The 25477-nt window shown below is 43.0% G+C and overlaps 1 protein-coding gene across 1 annotated transcript; it reads left to right on the top strand.

The window, feature by feature from the left end:
* The first annotated feature begins 2039 nt into the window (after positions 1-2039).
* LOC147465175 (uncharacterized) lies at positions 2040-3750 on the top strand. Its single transcript, XM_086518620.1, has 3 exons — positions 2040-2928; positions 3252-3348; positions 3494-3750. Exons 1-3 carry the CDS (start codon positions 2228-2230, stop codon positions 3665-3667), a joined length of 972 nt encoding a protein of 323 aa, XP_086374746.1. The 5' UTR covers positions 2040-2227; the 3' UTR covers positions 3668-3750.
* The last annotated feature ends 21727 nt before the right edge of the window (positions 3751-25477 follow it).

The following is a 25477-nucleotide window of genomic DNA, read 5'->3' as shown; positions in this document are numbered from 1 at the left end:
TTGCGGATCATTAGCGATTTCCAGGGGTGCCCATAGTTGCTTGGTATATCCTATGCATGTATCTGACGTACGAGACGGCATGGTCTCGGTTTTGTTGTTGGCATGCATTGAGCGAGAGACAAGACATGTCTCCGTCGCTAGTGAGCTCCATTATGCTCATGAGACATAGCATTTATATATGCAGGACATGCAAGTAGATTCTGTAGAGACAAAGGTAGAGTGATAGTGTCTATGCAGGCAGAGGTAGAGCGGCTTTGCTTTCTAGAGACACATGCAAAGATGATGATTATGGAGCTCTTGGATATGCTTATGCTAGAGGCTAACATGGTTATGCCACGACAGGTACAACAGAGCATGATGGATGTAGGGATGGTCGCAATGTTGAACACTCCTGATTTGTTACATCCATTTTTCTCTAAACCTGATGGTGTAGGGATTGCACATAGCATAAGGGAGGCTAGGAAAACCAAGTTTGCACAGATTTTGTCAGTGTTCACGCATCTCATGTACGACCTACTACTATCGATGACTGACTTAGCAGCTGCAGTGGGAGCATTTGCATCAGGGATTGTCAGTCGTACGGTGACTGACACTAGCATGATGCATCGTGGTACTTTGCAGACCATACAGAGTTGTCTGCAGGATCTAGTGTGGATACACATGCTCACCTATCACTAGAGCCTATATGACTGCATGTAGATTGAGAGAGCAAGCCAGTGGGCGTAGGTTAAGAGAGTCTCTCACCTAGTTTCGTATACATACTTGTAGTTTAGCTAGTAGCACCCACTTTTGGCACATTCCCCTTTACGGGGGATGTTGTTGGGGTAAAGGCGCCGTGCCTTTGCCCGAGGTATAGACATCCGATGTCTAGCCGCCCACTAACTTTACTAACTTACTCACTTATTATTTATACATAAAAGAATAAGGAGTGAATATTGCTTCCAATTGCCACTCTGCTCCACCTCTCTCTCTCTCTCTCTCTCTCTCTCTCTCTCTCTCTCTCTCCCCCCCCCCCCACACGCACCGCATACACGCACTTCAATGGGGAGGTTGTTGGGGTAAAGGCGTCATGCCTTTGCCCGAGGTCAGACGTCTGGTGTCCGACCGCTCATTGAATCTACCAACTTACTCAGTTATTGTTTATACATAGAATAATAAGGAGTAAGTGCTGCTTCTTGCCACTTTGATCCACCCCACACCGTGTGTTCTCTCTCTCTCTCTCTCTCTCTCTCTCTCTCTCTATCTCTCTCCCCCCCCCCCCCCCCTCCCCCTCCCTGCACACACATCGCATTGGTGCACTTTAGGGGGTTGGTGGGCACTTATTGCAAGCGGGATTAACACTTGCCTCTTAATGTCCACAGACGAAGCCCATGAATCATAACACTACGTGTTTTGACATGGCAATCTTGAGAAAATATTCCACCCCTGCGAGGACGACTGAACCCATGGGAGTAGAGTGCACCACCTAAGGCCGTGTTCAGGCGAGCCCGACAAAATTTGGCTTAGTTGTTGATTACCTCCAGGCACGTTCAAGAGAAGTGGAGACAGAAATTTATATTAAAGTGACGCCTAGCCCGTCATCCAACCAACACCAGCCTAGTGGTAGGTTAATGTCTCGCAACGGTGCGATTTGTGATCAACCCATGTTGCCCGCTTTTCATGTTGAAAAGTGCCTGATAGCGCTTCCTTTCCGAGGGGGGAATTGGTGGGTCTAGAAATGCGCTCTTTCTTTATTGGCCCAATCTAAAGATTGATGCCATCGTGGATAGTGAAGGTGTGCAGTTCCATCTGAACCTGGCCTAGGTATTGAACCTGGCCTAGGTATTGCAATTAAACGATGGGCTCCCCTCCCGTGCGAAACCAACCTTAGAAATTCTAGAACAGAAACCGGAAGGAAAAATGTTGGCTCAAATATCTTGGTCCTTGGACAAAAGAGATGACATCATAGGCAGCTGGAGCAGAGGGACACGAGCCGTGCCTTCTCCTTTCTTTATTAGGCCTGGCAAGCCCATTCCGCAACTCCTTTGAGTCCTCTCTTTTCGATGCTGCTCGATCGAGCTAGTCATCGCCATAGCTGTGCGTTCCATTCTCATCACGAGCATCTCTCCATGCGTGCCGCCACTGCAGGTCACTAGCTTTTCAGGTCTCTTGAGGGCGGCTGAGCTTGAATTTGTTCTCTGTGGAGCGCGTCACCACGGCTACCTTGCGATACACCTCCAAGCCCGATATGCCGGGGAAGCGCCCTCGCCCCTTTCTGCGAACGAGCAGTAGACCGCAGCTGCTCCAGAGCTGCGGTCATGAAAGCCCTCCTCCTCCCTCGCCAGTAGGCGTGAAGTATGACATGGGAGCTCCGCAGCGTGTCGTTGTTGGCTTTGATGTTAGTGGCGAAGCGAACAACACTAAGCCTCACTTCGACCCTTGTGAGAGCCCTAGGTCTGTGTTGGAATCGGATGCATTGAGTGATGATGATGATCATCATCTTCGTAGTTCTCCCCCGGCCCCGACCCCAGCTCCATCTCCACGCTCTGTTCTTGATAGGTTGTTATCAGGACCGGATTCTCGACCTGCTTACACAGAAGGGGTTGGTCTAGGCATTGTTGCGGCCATCAGCCGAGATGAGCCGGCTGTGGCGGGTAAGGTGGTACTTGACAATTCTGTGGGGGGCAACCCTATTAGAGCTATCTCAGAGGAGAGTAGCGGAGGCTACCCTCAAAAGGGAGTTTTCAAAGGGTCTCCTACTTTCTGGAGAGGTGCCGATTCTAGTGGTTATGAAGAGGACCACGATGACGATCATCAGGAATCTATTTTCTGTGCAGCTTCTCCTTTCGCCCACTGCTGCAGCCTTGGATTGCAGATGGGAGACTTCTTAAGTGCTTGCTTCTTTTGCAAGTGCCGGCTAATGCCTGGGAAGGATATCTACATGTACAGGTAAAAGCTCAACTCATTTAAAACCTTTGATGCTTTCATGTGAGGGTTGCAACAGTATTATGTATGCGATGCATATCGAAACATTTGCCAATCACCTCCGTCACCGTCCATATAACACATTCTCATTGCCAGCACAGTTGGATCATATGATTCCGGACCGTTTTTGGCTTTCTTAAACACAAGCCTTAGTGAAGAAGGTTAGGAAGTTGAGCACTTTTGATAACCATTTTGATACTATGAACCTTCTTGTGCATGTGAGGCCTTGAAATCTACCATGTGCTTTTGGTTTAGTTTTGTAAATTTCTTTTTGCGTACTTTTGCAGAGGTGATAGAGCTTTCTGTTCCACGGAATGCCGTTACCAGCAGATTGTTATCGATGAAATCAAAGAAAGACACTCTGCAGCGACCAATTGCTATCATGTACATTCCCCCTATAGCTGCAAATTACCGACAGTGGCCCCATCTGGTTTGGACTAGAGCAATTGTACATATGGGGCCATGGGAGCAGATTAAGTCCTTTCGAGTCTCTTGAGACTAGCATGTTTAACCAGTTTTGCCACGTTAGGTGGATGGAGGATTGGCGCCTCTTGTACGACCAATATTATGTATGATGGTATACACAATAAGCTTGGATTGTGAACAGGTGAAGATCACAAAGAGTTCAGATCCAGAAGATGACGACGACGAGTTATCCTTAAGTCGACGGCAATGGCTTGGTTTGAAGTCTGTTTCAACATAAGGTTGTAACAATACCCCTCCTCATAAGCCTCTATAGTGTTCGGAAACTGTAACCTTTTTAATGAAAAGGTTCCCTTTTGTTAATATGGTTGCTTGCCTTGCTTTTAGGTCTAAAAAAGGTATGGTTTTGTCCAGCTCTAGGTAAGGTATGCGCCTCCTTCGGCTTGGTGCTGTTGGAATGAGGCTGGTTTGAGCCCTAGGGGATTCACTAAGCGGGGTCAAGAAATGGGGGATATGGTGTATTTAGATGGTGTCACGTGAGTGTAAAAAAGGGGGGTCAGGAAATGGGAGATATGGTGTATTTTACAACGCATGGTCCATTTGCTAATCGCAGGTTGACGGCTCCTCATTATGACTAGTGTATGCCCCAGGGTTTGATGAAGTTAATCAAGGTTGAAGTTTGAACAAGTTTGTCTAAAGGCTAAAGAGGCTCATAAGAAAGAGGCAAATTCAGCCATTGCAGATGCTTCTTTACTCATAGATAAAATGGAGAGGAGTTGGACAAGGTTTGTGGCAAATGAAAAAAATGCCAGGAACTGTTTATTGGTTTTTAGGGAGGAGCTGAGCATTTATGCTTGGGTCATCTCTTAAAATACTTTGAAGAAGATAATAGTGTTCACGAAAGAAAATAAATCACTTTGTGTGTCAGCAATTGGGTATCTGAATCTCACGTATATTTATCGTTTTGGCATTGATTTTTGTTTTTTTGAATAAGGTGACCGTTCATGATCTCTATCCTCTGAAGAATTGATGGCCTCCTGGACCAATTTGGACCTTGCGATGGCTACTATTCTCTCTGGTTTGTGCCATATCTAGCATCGATAACACGATGTCGGCTGCAGTGTTTGGGAAAACTGTCTCAGCTTAATATCGTGCCATTTTCAACTTCCAAAATGCCGGTTGCAGGCAAGGGGAAAAGGAAATATTCCGCCCCAAAGTAGAAAAAATAGTGTAAAAATCCAAAAAATAAACCTAATTTCCCAAATTTTCCTCCTTGGCAAATTCAAAAATGGAATTTTGTATGTTTGGAAAATGATTTTTCCCAAACACTGCCCCTCTGTCACCTCCTCAAGAAAGGAAGTAAGCACAATTGGACCATTGCACGTTAGCAAATTTTTAATCAAGTGAAACAAATTATTTGGTATAAAAGTCGTGCTAGCACATCCTGATTTTTGAAAATCCTTTCTCCTAGGAATGGGACGCTTCAAACAATGATGTAACGGCTATGTTATTGCAGGAAGACGAGCACACTCGGTGACATCCATTCTCATTTTATAAGCCGTTTCACTCGCTCTAGCTGAAACTTACTACTGCACTACAGAAAAAGGGCTGTTAGCAAATTTTATGGGCTTTTGCAAAAATTTCATCCGTATCTTTATGGATCTCACATTGTGTTAAGAGACAAATCACCAACCTTTATCCACTCCTTAAAAGAATCACCTACCAGGTCTTCTTTTAAGGTGGCCAATAATATTTAGAACTGAAAAGTATCCACTAACTATGTCGCAAATGGATTATCCCGTGCTGAGATACATGCGACTCTATTTAGACCCTTCGGAGCTACTACTTAGCTTACCTCGGATGCTAGCTCTTCAACAATATGACCCCAACATTGACAAAGTAACCAGTGACCCCGCCAAGGGAGTTGTAACCTATTGGTTAAGGTGGATGTGGGGTTGTGTAAGAACCTAGGTTCGATACCCAACGACATCTTTCAAATTCCAGTTGTACCTCTAAAGGAAAAAAAATAACAAAATAACCAGTGACTCCGCCGGTTAAGGTGGATGTGGGGTTGTGTAAGAACCTAGGTTCGATACCCAATGACATCTTTCAAATCTCAGTTGTACCTCTAAAGGGAAAAAATAACAAAATAACTCTCTTTTACAGTACAAGATTCTTACACTATCTCACATGCAATTTTTAGTCATGAATAATGTCTTGTATTGTTCCATCCTTGGCATGAGTCTCACATGTATGTACCTATTGCCCTATGTCCTCAATACTCGCTCTCTTATCATAGTCATCCAAATGTCGGGACATTTGGAGTTCCATACGGTCCTAGCCAAGCTTAGGCAACACTATTATTAGCCCAAAAATTCTTCACGGTAATCATTATATACTGGTGATCATTAAATACCTCACACAATCGTATGAGGTTATAGACCTTCCCGACGTCTTTGAGTTGTTGAAGTGCGTTTGTGAGAGTCGATGGCTTTTTATAGGTTTTGTCGGCAAGTTGCGATGATTGACACTATGAAAATCTCCAAGTGCTTACCGCGTTGTTTTACTGCGGTTTGTAGAGAAGGTGTAAATTCAAGTAGAGAAAGAAGAGAGAGGAGGGCGGGTTTTTTTTTGTGTTTAAAACATTACTGCGACAATTTTTGCTATTATTATCGCGTTTATTACTGTTGTTATTATCGGGTGTATTATCGCTTTTATTTTCGCTAACCAAATTTAGCGCCTAAACTTTCAAATTCTGGCTTAAAATCAACACCTCCCTCCTTCAAATTTTGGTGTTCCCCTCCTCTCAATAAAAATTAAAGAATATTGTATAAAATTTTCAAATTTAAAAAAGAAGAGAGAGAGAGAGAGAGAGAGAGAGAGAGAGAGAGAGAGAGAGAGAGAGATTTTTAGATTTTATTATCGTTCTCAGAGGTCAAATATGACCTATGGGACTAAAGTTACATGTGATGTAGTATGTGTATGGCTGATGAGTGACTCTCAATGCTAAAAAATTGTGGTGATGAGAGTGGCAATGGAGAGCCCACACTTTGGCTGGGAGAGGAAAGTGTGTAGGTCTAAGTTATGGCTGAAAATGTGAGAGAAGTAAGTTCGGATGTGACCAAAAGCTGAGCATTCTAATAGTGTGTGGTACTCAGACTCTCGAACTTTGTAGTGAACACAATGTGCACAGTCGATTTGACTCTTCTCCATTGCCCCAATGCCCTATCTCGCATAGGAAATGGGAGCTAAGCCGAATGACTGCGATAGTGCGTATCGCCGACAAGGGGATAGGCTCAAGCATGTAACTGTGAGTACGATTTCTTCTTTCAGTGAAGAACACGGTTTTGTAGTTTGGGGGCAATATGGGTGGTGTAATGTATGAAGCGTGATCCATTGGATTTCTCCCAAGTCGTAATACATTGGCTTTGAAGAAAAGCTTCATTCACTTGGGAGTCAATTGAAGCATCATGTAGCAAGTGTAATGCATCCCATCTCCCAAACCACTTTTTTATGTCTTGCATCCATCCCGTGCTCAAGATCTTGCTTTTATGCGTCTTTTGAACTTTTTTGCTTGCTTCCCATGCAATTGTAGGAAGTCGATGTGAGGGGTTTGACGCATCTTTATCATGTACTCCACAAACCTTTCCATGTTCATAACCTCCATTGGAAGACATCCCGACTCAAGAAGTAGGAGCATATATAGTGTTTGTGTGTTCCCTTGGAGAAAGTTTGTAAGAAAACGCTTTTGGACATTTTCAAACTCTTTCCAAGTAAACTTTGAGATGCTCCCGCCTCACACTTCAACTCCATAAAGAAGAACCGGTGTCACCAATGCATCAAAAAGATACTTCTTGAGAACCCAACACTTGATGTTTCCCGCATTACACAGCCTTACCATTTGTTCCAATTGATCGATGCATAGACCAAAGAGAGTTGGTGATAATGGACATCCTTGTTTAACCCCAATAGTGCTTACAAATTTTTTTGAAATTTCTCTTCCCATGTGCAATTGACAAATCACCTTCTCATAGATTCGAAAAAGCGCAAGTATGAACTCACTTGGCACTTGGAGTTCCTCCATCCTTCTCCACAAATTGTTACGTTGAATCATATCAAAAGCTTTCTTAAAGTCCACAAAACAACAATACAATTGCTTGCCTTTCAACCGACTTTCCTCCATGAGAACACGAAGAGTGACAAGATGATCAATGGTGCTATAGCATCGACGAAAATCCGCTTGTTCCTTTGCACGCTTGTCATTATCTTTAGCCCAATCACTCAATTTCATCTCCATTATGCACCCACACAACTTTGCCATAAGAGACCCAATCATTATAGTCCGGTAGTTATTTACATTCTTTACATCCCCTCCTTTATGAAAAGGCTTAACCCAATTAGTACTCCAATCATAAGGTATACCATGTTGAAGTGCAAGGTTGAACATATCACACATCCACTCATGGGTAAAATCTCCCGTCCATTTGATCATCTCCGGCTTGATACCTTGAAGATCTCCCGCTTTGCGAGTGGCCAACTTTTCAAGCCCACCGCATATATCTTCAATAGTAAACAAAGAGGGCATACATGGTAGCGAACCATAAAATGGATTTTTTTTAGCATTTGCTTGCTCATATAATTTTTTACATGTGTGTACATATCCACAAGACTCAAGTTACCAAAATTTTCAACTCGCTTGCTCCTCAAGTTTCTCCAAAATCTTCCACATGCATGTGCCTTTTCTTGGACTTGAAAAAGTTGTTGCTTTACTTCCCATCTTCTTCTCTTCTTTTGAATCAATGCTTTGTATAATGCAAATGACTTTGATAGTTGTCCTTGTTCACAAAAACAAATAACTTTCCTGAAAGCTTCCCATTTAGTTTCCAATGGTGCATCATATTGAAGCTTCTTCATCCATAATTTTTGCTCAACCATTTTAATGTGCATTGGTGCTTGTTTGAAATCCATACATAGTGATAATTTCTCTTTCCTCTTTGGCTGAGATTATCATGCTTAGTTGCTTCTCCACATGAAAGGTCAATACATAAGGTGCGATGGTCGGATTCCGGGGTCCATTGGCCAAACATAAAACTCTTTATGCGATACATGATGGCTTCGGAGAGTAGCATATAGTCAATCACACTATCCCCATTATGTCTTCTACATGTAAATCCATTGGTTCCACTCCACAAAGATACACCATTGGCAATGAGTATACCCGTGCTATTACACATGTGTAAAAGTAACTTTCCATAGTGATCCGACTCTTTCTCATCCATTGAAGAACGATCATACAAGTGAACTTCCTCTAACTCCCTTGAAATGTATGGCATATCAAATTGTTGAGTATCATGTTGCAATGTTTTTGTGCGAGCATTCATATCCCCAAATACAATAACATCACCTTCACCTTTGAAATAAGCAATGTCCTCTTCTAAATCAAAAAATGGATGATCTCTATCCATGCAAGCATAAAAGGGGAATCATGATGAGGAATGTAGCAACCGGCTACAAAAATGGGTGCTCTTTTTGGTGTCATAATTTTCAGCCATACATAACGTTTGTACTTGTCATCTTTCACAATTGATACAAAATATTCCAATCCTTTCTTAACCATACATGCTACCCCTCCTTGTCCTCTTCGCTGCTTAAGATTCTTTGACCACATATCAATGAATGTACATTGTAATTCTCCAAGCCATTAATCCTTTGTGTATCATGCTCCCAAGTTTCAACAAGAAGTACAACATCGGCTTTGCTTGTTAGTTCATCAATGCAAACCCCCACATTCCATGGGTATCCATTACAATTCCAAAAGCATATTTTCAATTGTAACTCGGTCTCATAGGTCACGCATCCCTATTTGCTCGAGGGACTTGCCTCCTCCTTGGGCACATTTTTTTCATGAGAGATCTCCTTGTTTTTCTTATTCTTTTTCTCATATGCCTTGCGATGCATATTTTGTTGCTTAACAGTGCAATCTTCACATACAAAAGATTTTGTATCTCTCAAATAGATCCAACTATTATCAAGGATAATATTTCGCTTGGTCTCATCCGGCATGGTGGATACAATTGGTCGTTCTCCTGAGCAAGGAGCTCCTTGCTTCCCACTCTATGTGCTCCATAGACTATTACTCCGGACATGCCAAAGTGGGTTTTCAAGAAATCTTCAATAACAATGGCAAGAGAAGGAGGTGTCTCTAGCTTTTCTTCGGGAATTCCACGAATAACAATGTTCTTGGAACGTCGCTCCCGTTCTTTCAACTCCTCCACATCCACATTCTCAACATTGTTTGTTTGAACCATATCTTGTATGAGTGAGGAATTAGAAACCACATTGCTACCACATATATCAGCCCAAGACTTGTTTGTACATACATTTTTCATGTCGCATACATCCCGTCTCATGGTGTCAAATTTCTCCTCTTTCAATACATGGTCATGCTCTACTTTGCTCATCCGCTCCTTCAGAGCATTGACGTCCACAAGAGAGCGTTTACATTCCTTGACTTCCTCTTCAAGTTGCATCAAACGTGTTGGTTGCATCTAAAGTGTCCTCTTGAGATTCTGATTCTCAACCACAAGTACCCTTAGTGTGCCATTCTCCATTGCAAGTGCTCGTAAGTCTTTGCTTTGTTTGTTTACGGTCTCTTGCAATGATACCAAGTATGTCATGATCATGGTTTCCGATGTCGTTGGTTGGATGATTATGTTGCTATCTCCACACTTAGGAGATTTTGGATCCCACAATGGTTGTGGACCTTGTTGAAGAAGAAGAACCCTTGCGAGTACCAAAAGACATTGTATGTAAAATAAGAGATGATAGTCAATTTTCTTGAACCTGTTCACTTCGGAAATGCTATTACAAAAATGCCTTCCATAACTCTGAAAATTTTTATCTTTACATCAATGCATAGAGGACTTTGTGCTCTTCGATTGAGGCTATAGATCACCCAAATCGGAGTTCGGATGAAGAAGTTATGATCAAAAGAGTGAAATGCTGTCTACTAGGTCAAAAAACGGTTGCGTTTTGTGTGTGTGTGTGTGTGTGTGTGTGTGTGTGTGTGTGTGAGAGAGAGAGAGAGAGAGAGAGAGAGAGAGAGAGTAGGGAGAGATAATAAGATTACACTTGGTTACAACTAAAATAATCATTGTCAATTGATTAACATAATTGAGCATATTCCCAAATCTAAAGAGAGAAAGAGGGGGGAGAGAGAGATGAATGGATTACACGACCAAAAAGCTTCATAACTGAAAAATGTTTATCAATCATCTTCCAAAAGATCTCTACATGAGACATCATCCAATTTTAAGCCCATGGCTCCTAAATCAATAAAGAGAGAAACGGAATTGTCATTTGTGGATGCATTGCCTTCATAATCTTCGAGTTCGTCATTCTCCATCTCATCATCTTCATCGTCATGACAATCATCCTCGCTAAGACTTGCTGCCGCCGGACTTGATTCATCGACTTCCCTCTCCTCTGTTTTCACCTCATCCAAAGTCGGAGGTGGAAGAGGGTCGAAGATAGTCTTCACTTCATTAAGTGGAAAAAATGGTTCTCCTCCGAAGTGTTACGGGAATTACGAACCAAAGTTTTGGTTGGTGGATTGCTGGGATATAGGTGACCTATAAAATAGAAGCTCAAAATGAGTAACATTGGTATAACTAATGCTACAAGCAAATAAGAATAAAAAAGGTACATGTCACTCACCTGCTCACAATTGCGCGGTAAAACTAAATTGTCATACCTCCCTGTGTGATGCACACTAGTGTTGGGGTATAAAGCCCAATGTGGTCGCCCAGGTAAGTGGGCGGGCTACCAGGTATGTACACATATTCTTTTGTAAAAACCTAATAAGAACTCACTATACTCTACACATTACAGTAGAGCGAGTTCACCATATCGTCGAGCTCTTCTTCTTGCACTCTCTCTTGCGTCGCACTTCCGCTCGTACTCCTTCAACTGGTATCAGACCTCAGATCGAAGCTCGGGGCAGCATTTGCAGGTAGCCAGAGTCACCTGCTCATTCGACAAAGCTCTGCACAGGCCATTTTCGACTACGTGGTCTTGGCGGGTGTAGATCCGGGTGTAGATCCAACTTTGCAAATTTGGGGTTTCGGCCTACGACTACAGGTGCTGAGGATATCGGCACTCCTAGAGTGCTGATTTGTGGCTGTCTACACATCGAAGGACGGCTCACAGTTCTTGGAGGCGTGTCACATACGACACGCGCGCATCTACACACAGACTGTAGGCGACATCCACTAGTTCATCAGGTAGCTTGTGTTTGCTGCTTGATATTCCAGATTTCATCCTGACATTGCAGGTACTTCCACATGGGATGTATTTTCAGAGATGATGTATTTCCATTGAGGGTTTGCTCGCTGTGAGTCACGCAGCAAACAACCGCCGCAGTGGTTACAACATATAGTGGGAAATTTGTGGATGTATGACTTTGTGGGAAGTCTATGTATTGTCAGATTTACTACAGCCTTTGTTGAGATTCGAGTGAGGTCTTATTGAGCTGGGGGATTCTCAAATGTTGAGATCTTTTCGGTGATACAGGTCTTGGAGCGATCCCTCGAGCACCCTTAGATAGGCAACTAGGATGTATTGACTGTGAGTTAGACAGTTGGGATTGCATCTTTGCTTTACTGCCGTTGAGGCATTGTTGCAGTCGATGCTTACAGGACAGTGATAGGACAGTGAGAGACAGTACAGGTGGAGGACAGGTTTACACACAGCTTACAATGTTAGAGAGACAGTGTTTTTGAGCTGTTTTTGGTATGTTTTTGAGTACACCAGAGCCATTTTACAAAGGAGACTCTGCCAAAATTTCTGCAGAATCTGAAGCTTTCTTGGTTCATTTGACAGGTTGATATTGGTTCAGAGGCCAGTTTACAGGGGAAACTCTACTGAATTTTTCCCAGGAAAGTAAACTACTGTGAAGCGTAGCTATGGCTGGATCATAGGACACTGCTCTTTACAATATCAAGAAGCTGGATGGAACCAATTTCCCATTGTGGAAGAAGCAGATTTGGCACGTGTTGGTACAAAAGAAGTAGATAAAACCTATAAAGCTCAAGGGGATAAAACCAGAAGATATGGACGAAGATGCATGGGGCGAAATGGATGAATTGGCACTTTCTACCATTATGTTGACTTTGGCAGAAAGCGTTTACTTTAATGTAGCAGACGAGATGTTGGCTTATGAAGCATGGACAAAGATGAGTGATATTTATGAGAAGCAGAGTGCAGCTTCACAGGTATACTGGCTTAAGAAGCTTGTTGACTTGAAGATGAAAGAAGGGACACCTATGTCCAACCATCTGAATGAATTCAACACCCTCTACAGTCAGTTGTCAGCTCAAGGTGTCAAGTTTGATGAACCTGTTAGAGCTATGTTCCTGTTGATCACATTGCCGGAAAGTTGGGACACTTTTCGCACAACTTTGAGTAATTCTGCACCTCCAGATGGTTTGACCATAGCAGGTGTACAAGGCAGTCTGCTTACTCAAGAACCCAACAAAAAGACAATGGACAAAGGCAAAGGAACAACCTTAGTTGTCAGGGGAAGGACCAAAGAAAAATACAAAGGTGGAAAGAGGAATCAGTCTCATAGCAAGTCCTGCAGTGCTAAAAGCAAGAGTGACATAGAATGCTACCATTGTGGCAAGAAGGGTCACATGAAAAGAGACTGTAGAGAATGGAAAGCCGAAAAAGGCAAAGAGAAAGCTGAAGACCATGGTGAGAAGAACAAGTCCTCAGTGAAGATTCAAGAAATAAATGTGACAAACACTGTTGCAGAGGATGACAGTCTAGTGTCAAGAGACATCTACCTCTTGAAGAATACAATGGACTCAGCTCTTCTTACAACATCTGATGGAAATGCACTGAGTGACTGGATTATAGACTCAGGGGCATCACTTCATGTGTCTCCAAACAAGGAGTGGTTTACCTCTTATGTGACCACTAAAGATCATGTTCGGCTAGGCAATGGGCAGACATGTGAGATCTTAGGTGTTGGAGATGTTCAATTGAAGTTTCAGAATGGCTCTTCTTTCACGCTGAAAAATGTGAGACATGTTCCCGCAATTACAAAGAGCTTGATCAACACAGGTTTACTTGATGATGCTGGCTACATCACCACTTTTGGACAGAACATGTGGAAGATATCCAAGGGTTCTATGACAGTAGCACATGGAGTAAATTCTGGAGGACTTTACATGATTTATGTATCAAATGTCTCTAAAAATGTAATCAATGTAACCGAGCAGCCGAACGTTTCTTTGTGGCATAGCCGGTTAGGACATATGTCCAAGAAGGGAATGGAAATCTTGTCTCGTTTTGGTTATTTTCCTGGCTTTTCATTCAATGATTTTGAATTCTATGAACATTGTCTGTATAGTAAGCAAACACAGCAGCCACATAAGCATAGAAGCAGTAGAAGAGATAAACAGTTGGCACTTGTTCATAGTGATTTGTGTGGACTTATGCCTAACCTATCTCTAGGGGGAGCTTCTTACTTTGTGTGGACCTATGCCTAACCTATCTCTAGGGGGAGCTTCTTACTTTATGACATTTATAGATGATTACTCGAGGAAAGTATGGGTTTACTTTCTCAAGCACAAGGATGAAGCGTTTAGTGTTTTCAAAACGTTTGTGACACTTGTGGAGAATCAGAGTGGCAAGAAGCTTAAATGCTTACGCACTGACAATGGTGGAGAGTATGTTTCAAAGGCCTTTCAGGACTTTTGTGAGTCAAAAGGTATAAAACGTGAACTTACTGCTCTTACAATCCTCCTCAAAATGGTGTTGCTGAGAGGATGAATAGGACCATACAAGAGAAGGTTAGAAGTATGTTTTCTAATGCACAACTGCCAAATGGGTTTTGGGCTGAAGCTGTATCAATAGTTGTCTATCTTATAAAAAGATCTCCTAGCAAGGTTTTGCAGAAGGATTCAGTGGCAGAGATGGTATGGTCAGGCAAGGTGCCCTCATACAAGCATCTCAGAGTCTTTGGCTGTGAGGCATATACTCACATTCCAAAGGAATTTAGGAACAAACTTGAGCCAAAGAGTAGAAAGTGCATCTTTCTAGGCTATGGTAATTCTGGTGAGATGGGGTACAGACTTTGGGATCCCGAATCCAGAAAGGTTATCCGCAGCAATGATGTTCACTTTAATGAAGCCAAATATCATTCTAAACCAGAGAGGGTTGAGGAGATTAGAAGAGTTGTCTTCCAAGAAGATGGACCTGCACGTGCAAGACAAAATGTCGAGGCTCAACAGGAGCAAGGACAGGATAGAGTGGAACCACAGGTTGTGGTTGAGACTGAGCCACCTATTTTGCGTAAATCTGGACGTATCACGCGACCTCTTGATCGGTTTGTTCCATCTATGAACTATGTCATGTTGACTGATTGCAATGAGCCTTCATGTTACAAGGAAGCAGTGCAAATGAAGGACTCCGGGAATTGGCAATTGGCCATGCAGTCAGAGATGACAGCTCTGCATAAAAACTAGACATGGAAGCTAGTTAAATTACCATAGGGCAAAAAGGCTCTACCTTGTAAATGGGTTTATAGGTATAAGATCACCGCTCATGATAGTCAGCCAAAGTAAAAAGCAAGGCTTGTTGCCAAGGGCTTTAAGCAAGAACAAGGCATTGACCTTGATGAAGTCTTCTCTCCGGTGGTCAAGATGACTACATTGAGATGCTTTCTTGCATTGGTTGCCATATTAGATTTGGTGTTGCACCAAATGGATGTCAAGACAGTGTTCTTGCATGGTGATTTAGATGTGGAAATTTACATGCAGCAACCAGAAGGGTTTGTTGAGAAAGGCAAGGAAGATTTGGTATGTCAGTTGTTAAAGAGTCTTTATGGCTTAAAACAATCACCGAGGGCATGGTACCATAAGTTCCACAAGTTTATGCTTTCTCAAGGCTACAAACGTAGTGAGTTCGATCACTGTCTATATACAAAGAAGGCTAAGGATGGCAATTGGCTAATCCTTATTTTGTATGTGGATGACATGTTGATTGCTGGCAAGCACTTGGAAGAAATTTCAGCTTTGAAGTCAAAGATGGCAAAATCGTTTGACATGAAAGACATGGGTGAGGCAAGTCATATACTTGGTATGCACATTGAGAGAGACAAATCAAAGAAGTTGATTTGGTTATCTCAAACAGAGTATATTGACAAGGTTTTGCAACGTTTCAATATGGAGAAGGGAAAGGCATTGAGTGTTCCACTGCCACCATATGTGAAACTTAGCAAACAAGATTGTCCTGTGTCTGAGGAAGAACATGCTGAAATGGATAAGATTCCATATGTGTCTGCAGTGGGTAGTTTGATGTATGCAATGATTGCTACTTGCCCAGACATTGCATTTGCAGTGGGAGTAGTAAGTCGATACATGTCAAACCCAGGCAAGAAACATTGGGAGGCAGTGAAAGGAATATTGAGATACCTGAAAGCTACAAAGAGTATGCGTATATGCTATGGGAATCAGGAGCTAAGTGTAAAGGGTTTTACAAACTCAGATTATGCAGGTGACTTAGACAACCGAAGGTCTACATCAGGGTATGTCTTTACATTGGCTGGTGGAGCAGTATCATGGCGTTCTAGATTACAAGATTGTGTTACTCAGTCTACTACAGAGGCTGAATATGTTGCAGCATCAGAGGCATGCAAAGAATCAATTTGGCTTAATCGACTAGTAACAGATTTGGGAATCAAAGAAGAGATGCCTGTGTTATATTGTGATAGTCAGAGTGCTATACAATTGGCTCGCAATCCAGTTTATCACTCAAAGACAAAGCATGTGGATGTGAAGTATCATTTCATCAGGGAAATGCTCGAGGATAAGCAAATTCAGCTTGTCAAAGTTCACACCACAGAAAATCCTGCTGATCTACTTACAAAAGGACTTCCCTCAGAGAGCTTTGCGCATTTTCGCAAGCAGTTAGGTGTAGGGTAGTACATCACTTCTCTACATCTCTTGTATATTAGCTTGTAAGAACTCACTATGCTCTACACATTATAGTAGATCGAGTTCACCATATCATCGAGATCTTCTTCTCGCACTCTCTCTCGTGTTGCACTTCCGCTCGTACTCCTTCAACTAGAGTCCACTATGTAGAGGCCATTCTCATGTCGTCTAGACACATTTGCAAACCACTTGCACTTGAAGATGAAGGTATGAAGGGTTCTAAAATTAAAGTTTAGTATCCTTACAATAGTTCCACAGTACCTGTCTTCATCACCGTTTGTGTCAAAGTTGCCCATGATGGCACAATCCATGGTGGTTCTACGCTCGTCAATGTGGTGCGTACGAAAGTGACGATACTTGACCACATAGAGTTAAAGGAAAGGCACTACAAAATAGAAAAATATATAAATGAATCAAATACATATTAAAGATAATTTCAAGAAAAAAATTTACAATATGGTTTAGGTATATGAGTACTCTATCTTTGGTACGCAGCCTCGTGCATACTCCCATTCTTTGCTGGTGATGTCTTCTCCGCACGCTTTTGCCTCGGTCATTCTCTCATGAATCCACTCTGCACTAATGAGATCTGGGAAACATGCAAGGTGTCTAAGCACTGGGGATGCCCTCCTTTCTCCATGTGCTTGTTTCCATGCTTCCCTCTCTTGCAAACGCCTTGCCTTTGCCTTTACTTCCCTCTCTTTGCAAACGCCTTGCCTTTGCCACTGTCCACAAGTCCACCCACTTGGTCATAATCTTTGCATTGAGAATACAAAAGTTATTGACCACTCGAGATAGATTCGTATCCATGTTAAGTAGTTTCCCCTTTCCACTTGGCAAGTGTGAAGTCATCCTTGCATCTTCCTTGTCTTACCACATGCGAGGCCAAATACTCTGATATGTAAACAAATGCCTCTTGAAGTATCCACCCTTCAGCCATACATGCCTTTGGTTGAGACCGTAGCCGCACAAAATCTTTGAGAGTCTTTAAAACCTCTCTAAGAAGAACATCCATCGTGCGTGTACTGCTCTACATATAGCGATCTCCTCCACCACGTGAACCTGAATTTGAGTAAGAACGACCGATCGAGGAAATGCATCTTCAATGGCACACACAATTTCTGTTGAGTGTTTGAGCAACAGGGATAGCATCTATTTTGATTTCCTTGGAGCTCACAAATCTATAAGAAAATACACTAAGTGCTAGTTAAAATTATTGTGTACATAAAAAAGGTGTAGTTGAGTGTAGTCTTGTGGTGTACCTTACTAGCTCTCCTAGTTTGAAAATAGCGTCCCTGACTTTCTTGTCCCGACATATACACATACTTACCGGCGGCAGAATGAACTACAATGTAAATCGGGGGAAGAGAAAGTGAGTGATAGAATAGGGAGTATGAAGATTACGTGAAGCATCTTGTGTCAATCATGGGACTTCAACCCATACAATTGAACGCTTCCACCCTTCTTCGCTTTTGTGAAAGCTCCCTTTAGCGACCTCATATATCCTGTTGGTGTGCGAATAGAGGCAATGGTACCCTTCACCTTGTCTAATTCTTCTTAGCATCCATGGTGCTTTAGGAAGCACAATCTTTCCATTTGGGGCACGGCGTGGAGTAGCAGAGGCGGAGAGATGTTTTAAAAGCCTCAAATCCTCCCTCGCACCCAAAGAGTCCTTCTTGCCAATAATGTGGTCCCATAGTGTTTGGGCTAATTCTTGAATATATGCATGGGATCCAAGAGGTGTTGTATTTTTAATTCCTTCCAATATGGAAGCCTTAAAAATATGGAATACCTTGACATACCTTTTGGTGGAGGACACAGAGCTGGATTGTTGTTGTGGTGTTCTTCCCAAATGGTTGCCCAATCTGCCATCGTGAGCTTTAGAGGGGTCTTCCCATTAGTTGGAGCCTTGTGCTTGTTATGCCCTTGGGGTAAGAAATGATGGTTGTTTGGATAGATTACCTTTCGCAAGGAATCTGGCCTCTCCGTCACCAACGATGGCCCGCAAGTAGGACATGCATTGTGTCTCGATGTGGACAAACCTGCATACAATTCATATGTTTAGAGAGATGAGTGAACTAAAGTGAACTAAAGGGAGAGAGGAAAAGATAGAGAGAGAGAGATAGAGGAAAGGGGGTTACCAGAAATCTCTCCAAGCCCAAGATAGTCGTACATAGTCCCCATAAGGATTCCCCTCACAATGGCCTCTCCCCCCCCCCTTTGTAAGTGAGACATCAACAATAGGAATGCCTCTCCATAACTCCTCCAACTCCTCGATGAGGGGCTTGAGGTAGACGTCAATATTTGACACTTTGTACTTCCCTGGAACAAGCAAGAAAAGAAGTGTATTACACTTATTGGTTGTCTCCCATGGTGGAATATTGTAGTTGATGATCACCACATGCCAAGTGCTCCATGAAGTAGACTTAGTGCCGAAGGGGTTGACACCATCACTTACTAACCCAAGCCTCAAGTGTCGAGGCTCCAACCCAAACTGTGGCCATTGAGTTTCGATGTGCCTCCATGCAGGTGAATCAGTAGGGACACACATCATTCCATCATTTGAGCGATGGTTCGCATGCCACGCGAGAAGCTCCACGATAGACCTGTTTTTAAACATGTGTTGGATGCGAGGAATTAATGGAAAATTTCTTAATACCTTGTGGGGTAGGTGCGCCCCGTTCACTCCGGTCTTGTATCGTGCCTCCCCGCACACGGGACATGAGGTAGCATGTGTGTGCTCATTGCGGTATAGCATGCAATCATTTACGCACGCATGGATGCGCTCATACTCCATTCCAAGTGCAGTGACATACGATCTAGCTCATCGACGATCTGGAGGCATGTGGTGATCTTCTTGCAACATTTTGCCCATCAAACTACAACAAACATGCGTATTAGTATAATTTCTAGAAGACGGCACCATAAAGCGAGTGGAGAGTATATAAAAGACACATTCCATACTTACAGAAGTAGTGCATCAACACTTGCATTACTTCAACCGAATTTTGCTTGCAAGTTGACTTAAAACGATGCTGTTAATCCTCACGCACATTCCTATCATGCCGTATTATTTATTTGGTAGAGTCAGGTATTGGGCTTGTCGGTCCAATAGGAAAAGGGTAAGAGTGATCGCCGATGAGAGGCGCACTCTAACTAGAACATTCAAGGGATTAGCTAGCTAAGCATGGGCGCCCAAGTGTGAATGAGGCGAGCTCATATACAGTCAACTAAACCTAAATTTCACTCATTCTTTCATTTGTGCAATTGAAGAGTGCTCTTGCTCCATCTCCATCTTCTTCTTCTTCATCTCCTTGTGTGTGTGTGTATGCGTGAGAGAGAGAGAGAGAGAGAGAGAGAGAGAGAGAGAGAGAGAGAGAGAGAGAGAGAGAGATGAAGCATTGTGATGGCGGCACGACGATGGTGAGGTGGTTGAGCGCGGCGTAGCGGCATCTCCCTCTTCTTCACGGTGAGGAATCCTCCACGACAGCAAACGTAGAGCGGTGAGTGACACACCATCGTCATCTTGAGTTTACTAGTTTAGGCTAGTTGCATGCTTGGAGCCATTTGTGGCTCGCACACAGTGTATTGGCAAGTTCCTTACATTGACACGTGCAATAGACGCGCACGTTTTTGGCGCTGTTGGCGGGGAATGCCATACACTAAGCTTGAATGGCACTCTGTGCTTCTTTGTGGTGCAATTTCAATTGTAGGAAAGGTAGAGAAGGAAGGTGTGTGTGTTGAGAAGAAGGCGTTTGTTTTGCTGCTGTGTATTATTTTGTTAATAAGGAATTGAAAGGTACTGTGTTTTCTTTGTTAATAAGGTTTTGAAAGGTATCGTGTTTTCTTTGTGTTAAGGTGTTAGTATTAAGGTTGTAGATCCATAATGTTAGTTCTTTGTAAAGTACAGTAAGTAGTTCTGTTAGCTAGTGAGTTGCTGTAGTAGTGTGTTAGTGTGTAACAATAGCTATATTAATGGTAAGTAGGTAGGTTAGGTGTGTGTGTGTGTGTGTGTGTGCTCGTGCGCACATTGCGGCCGCGACGACCTTATCACAAAAAAAAATAAAAAATAAAAAATAAAAAATAAAAAATTTAAAGGTAGGACCGAGATCGGGAATATCCCCCAGACCCAAACCCAGACCCGAGCCCAAGCTCACGCTTAGGCTCAGTCCTCAATCGCCCTTTAAAATTACGTATTTTAGCCTCACACGTAGCTAAAAATCAACCTTTTTGAGGACCAACAGAGCTTCAGATGACCGAACGTTGTGCTGTAAAACACACCGCAACCCTCTGAGTGATACGCTCGTTTTGAGCTATCACACACTTTAATCAAGAAAATCGATCTTAAAAAAACATCAAAAACGAGTGAAAACGGACGCCTAAAAAAGTAAGCAGTTAATCTTCGAGGTTATTCGCCGACGCTTGTAGGGTGCCAAAGGCATGTGCATCTGCGCTTTGGTCGTGTGCTAGAGACGGAGCAACTAGAGAGAATTACGACTTACATGAGTTCTCATTATCCACCTATCTTAGGTTCCGGGCCCTCGGTGAGGACCCAAGGTAGTACAAACCAAGACCCAAACATTGCGGCTAGTGACTCTTCCTCTGCTATGACATCATGGAGGGTTTCCCAATGCCTAATCTCGATAGCTCAAGCCAAGACATGCATGCCATGGGCCCACGGTCCGGGCCGAGAGTGCTTAGCTGCTTGAAGGAAACCTTTAATAGAGACACTCGCTCCGAACATGGAGCTAATGATGTAAATGAGGGGGGTGGGAAAGTAAATTCGCCATTCATGACCAACATAGACCGTATGCCCTTAGAGAGTGTGCACATGAATACTTCATTCACTGCACCCCCTGACTCTTCAGAGTTATTCCCCTCCGAGGTCATATTACCCGATGGTAGAAGCCTTGCCGAAGTGCAAGAGGTTGAGCGATATATCATTGCCGCTAGGGAAAAGGAAATTGAGAGCTTACGCAAGGCGGAGCAACGAAGAGAGTTAAAAGCGAAAGCTCCTTGTCAATATCCTTGCTAGGAGAGCAATCGAGTGCTCCTGACTTAGCAACCGCTAAGGTCCGACCGCTAGAAAGCAACATTGCATCTAGCTCAAAGGACACCCCTAGCACCTCAATCCTAGATGGAGCGTTCTTAAATGAGAACTGGGAGTACGAACTACAAATGAAAACTCTAACCGACCTATACACAGGTCGCACCTATCACGTGGGTTGGTTAGATGTCCTACAATCCACAATGGGTGCTACTAGTGTGGAGGATCAACAACAAAGATTTTGTGAGGTCATCCATAGGGTCATTGAGTTAGAGAGACAGAACAAGGGGATCAACATGCCTTCAACGGGTCTCATGAGATTCTTGGCTACAAGAAAGGCTAAGCAACCGACCTTATCGCAAATGGAGACTCTCTCGGTAAGTCCGATGGATCCTCCATATATTGTTTCGCTAGGGGTCTCAGTGCAATCTGAGCCCACAAGTGATAGCTTTACCTTTCCAAGTCTAGCTCATCTTTCCCTTGATGTGACAGCACGGCTACCATGTCTACCCCAATGATGGGCATGCCAAGAAACACGCCATGGACCTCATTTGTTAGTAAAGCACTGCTACATGGTAGCTCAATGCCTGCAACAATACCTACAAGTGTGTACCAATCGTATACACCCATGGGTCCTCGTACTCATGTAGTCCCCACCCCTCCCATTGTTTCAACAACCTATCATTAGAAAATTTCAGAGGTCTTTTGGGGGGCCTTTTCGTAGAGAGAGGAAAAAGAGCTCCTCCAACGAGAGAAGAGCTTACGTTACGTAGAAAAAAGCTTGATATTAACAAAAATATAAAAGATGCATTCAATGAGCAAACGGTCCTTGAAAACGGTCACCTTTCTTATTAAATGTGAGTGTCTTTATCACGAGTTCGGCGCCGCTCATTCAGAACGTCTTACGTCATCAAAATGAAATTTAAACAAATCACAAAACTCTCAACTAGTGCAAGAATTTGAAGATTCTGATACCGTCAATGCGTCCAAAACGCCCAAAAACCTAAAAATCAAATGTCTACTTGTCCTTTTCTGACACCCAGAGAGGGAGAAATTACCAAAAAACCCCTAAAAATGGGTCTTGGATCACGGCGCGCAGAGGCCACTTTACAAAAACAAAAGTTGTCCCTCGCGTGCCGTGATCCCAAGACCCATTTTTAGGGATTTTTTGGTAATTTCTCCCTCTTCGGGTGTCAGAAAAAAGCAAGTAGACATTCGATGTTTAGGTTTTTGGGCGTTCCAGACGCACTGGCGATGTCAGAATCTTCGAATTCTGACACTAGTTGAGAGTTTTGTGATTTTTTAAAAAATTTTATTGATGATGTAAGACATTCTGAATGAGCGACGCCGAGCTCGTGAAAAAGACACTCGCATTTAGTGAAAAGTGACCGTTTCAAAGGAATGCTGAAAAGTTAGGTTCACTTTTCAGAGTATTTACTTGTCCTTTTGGACGTACTGAATAAGTGCAAGGCATTTCAAGAAATTTGAGAAATAGAATTTCTTAGAAAACCCTCCAAATGACCTCCGAAATCTTATAATGGCTCCACAACCACAACACCCAAGTTCTTATTTCCATGGGACTATACCGGCTAGCATTAGCATGTCACATCCGACGTCTGCTATGCCTAGGGCCACACATATGAACTTTGGGCCACCACATGGCACAACATCGTACCCAACGTGGAACCCAAGGGCTTCCTATGCGCCAAGCCCAATGCCAATACCTACTCCACATGTAGTCTCTGGAGCACCTTCACCCACTGTGCCTGCTCACTTAGGTGACTTGGCAACATTTGCTCAAGCTATTGGTCGATCTACTGCTGAGAATATGCATAACATGCTTGATAGAGAGCCTAGATGTAAGACAATACAAATAGCGAAGCTCACAAAAATTTAGTGGAGATGGGGATGTGAGAAAGCATATCGAAGTGTTTGAACAAATATGCGATTCTCTAGGAGAACACAATGACTTGCATAAGAGTAATGCTTTAAGCCTAACCTTAAGTGGGAAGGCTGGGGATTCGTATAGAACCCTAAGGGTGGAAGAAAAAATGATTTACCCTACTCTTAGGAGATTGTTCTTGAAAGAACACATACGAGAGGGAGTACTTTGGGGTGTAGCCTCTCAGCTCCAGAAAGCCAACGAGAGGAAGGAGAGTCGGTGAGAGACTTTATTAGTCGCTTAAAGCATTTGAATTCTCGTTGTAATCCAAATGAACGCTTCAACAATAACCAATTGCTTGATAGATTCATTAGGGAATTACGACATGAGGATATCTACAATGGTCTAGTCATTAGAGGCATCACCACTTGGGAAGCAGTCACCACCAATGCGATCCAGTTGGAGGATAATTTAATGAAACAACGAGAAAGAGTGTTTGTTGAGCCTAAATCTATTAGCTCGCAAGCATCGGGGCATCAGTCAATGACCCTAAAGCCTATTGCTAAGGAGCCAAAGATATCTGAGATGACTTGAGCAGATATCACCAAGGCTATTCAAGAGAGTCTCAGAGACAATCTGCTCCCCAAAACAATCATATGTATCCAAGAAGGGAGCAACAATGGTGCTCAGTATGCTATGGAACGCATAGTACCGTTGAATGCCCTACTTTTAGAGTAAAATTCAATGGGAACTACAATGCATGTGGGAGGTATGGTCATCAAGCTAAGGATTGCATAGTATTTAAGCGCGCTATGGCCAATAGACCAACCTTAGCATGGACAGACACACCTCGAGTGCCTGCATTGATGCCAACCCCACCTCTTGAACAAAAAGCACAACACATGGTCCCTAGGGCCCAAAATGTTGTTCAAACAACACCCTTACCACCTCCAGTGCTAGGACTGCAACCACCACATCCGAGAATCACTTCTGTGAATCAAGTGGGTTGTGAGTCATCTATTGCTTGTTTGGAAGGCTGTGAGGAAGATATAGATCCTAATATTGCCTATGGGATGGATGTGCTTGAAGAAAGTCCACAATACTACATGGAGGACTATTGGGGACAGGTCAAACCTGTATATCAAGTAGCTGCTCTTCCTACAAGAGGCCAAAATATCAATTACACTGCCAAGAGACCACCTCTTCAATGATATGAGTGTGGAGGTCCACATCGTGTAGCCGAGTGTCCTATTAGGCTACAAAAGAATGCCACACTAATGCAAACCAATCAAGCGAGCACGTCTACAATGCCGATACTCATGTGTAATCAATGTGGCATAGATCATTTGATTGCCCAATGTCCAAATAATCCAAATGCAATGAAGATCACGCCATTAAACTTGATTGAGGTTACCGAGGAGCCATCACAAAGTACACCTGTGGTACCAGTAAACGTACTCACACGATCGATGCTCCAAAAACAAAATTATATTCCTGCGAAAAGAGACATGACATCAATTGCCCAATCTTAGAAAAAGAAGAAAACACGAAGGAAGAGATCGCAAAAAGCAGCGAAGTCAGACCCCAGTTCAAAGACCAACATAGGGACTAGTGATGACCCCATATATATAAACGATGCTGAAGATGATTCTGATTCAGGTGAAACCATGGAGGCCAAAACGACCACTAATATAGAAACCAAGAAGGAAGATCTTCATGAGCCATAATCGCCACGATCCAAGAAGAAGATAGGAACTTATCCAATCCCTACAGAGGAGATCGAGCGAGTCAAGCAATTAAGGAGTTTGGTAGAAGATACCCAAAGGGATCTAAAACTAGTACTTACGCAGATCCAGATTAGAGACACCGTGTTCCCTATGCAACAACAACCTCACCAAGTCCATAGACCCTTAGCCATACCTAGTGTCATCCAAGAAGAAAGTGACTTAAAGTGATGGGAAAGTGGGTGTACTCACTTCTTGATGGAAAGAATGTTTACAGAGGGACTACCTGATCCTATCAAAGAAATGGAGATCCCATCTTCCCCACGTCAAGGGACTAAAGCCCAAAAGGTGCCGCTCAACATTGCCAAATTGATGGATTTCATGTCTTCAGAAGTTAGAACCACCATCATGTCCAAACTATATAACGACCCTAAGC

This window comes from Adiantum capillus-veneris, chromosome 1 (genome assembly GCF_014529385.1).
Source record: "Adiantum capillus-veneris isolate H3 chromosome 1, ASM1452938v2, whole genome shotgun sequence".
Taxonomy (NCBI): Eukaryota; Viridiplantae; Streptophyta; class Polypodiopsida; order Polypodiales; family Pteridaceae; genus Adiantum; species Adiantum capillus-veneris.
This window is presented reverse-complemented; position numbering and strand designations above follow the sequence as displayed.

What these genes read in the sequence shown, in the direction of transcription:
- LOC147465175 (XM_086518620.1), top strand. Translation starts at nt 2,228, where the DNA reads ATGCCGGGGAAGCGCCCTCGCCCCTTTCTGCGAACGAGCAGTAGACCG. An exon ending in AAGGATATCTACATGTACAG is followed by an intron (nt 2,929 to 3,251) that starts GTAAAAGCTCAA and finishes GTACTTTTGCAG; the next exon opens with AGGTGATAGAGCTTTCTGTT. An exon ending in CAGCGACCAATTGCTATCAT is followed by an intron (nt 3,349 to 3,493) that starts GTACATTCCCCC and finishes TTGCCACGTTAG; the next exon opens with GTGGATGGAGGATTGGCGCC.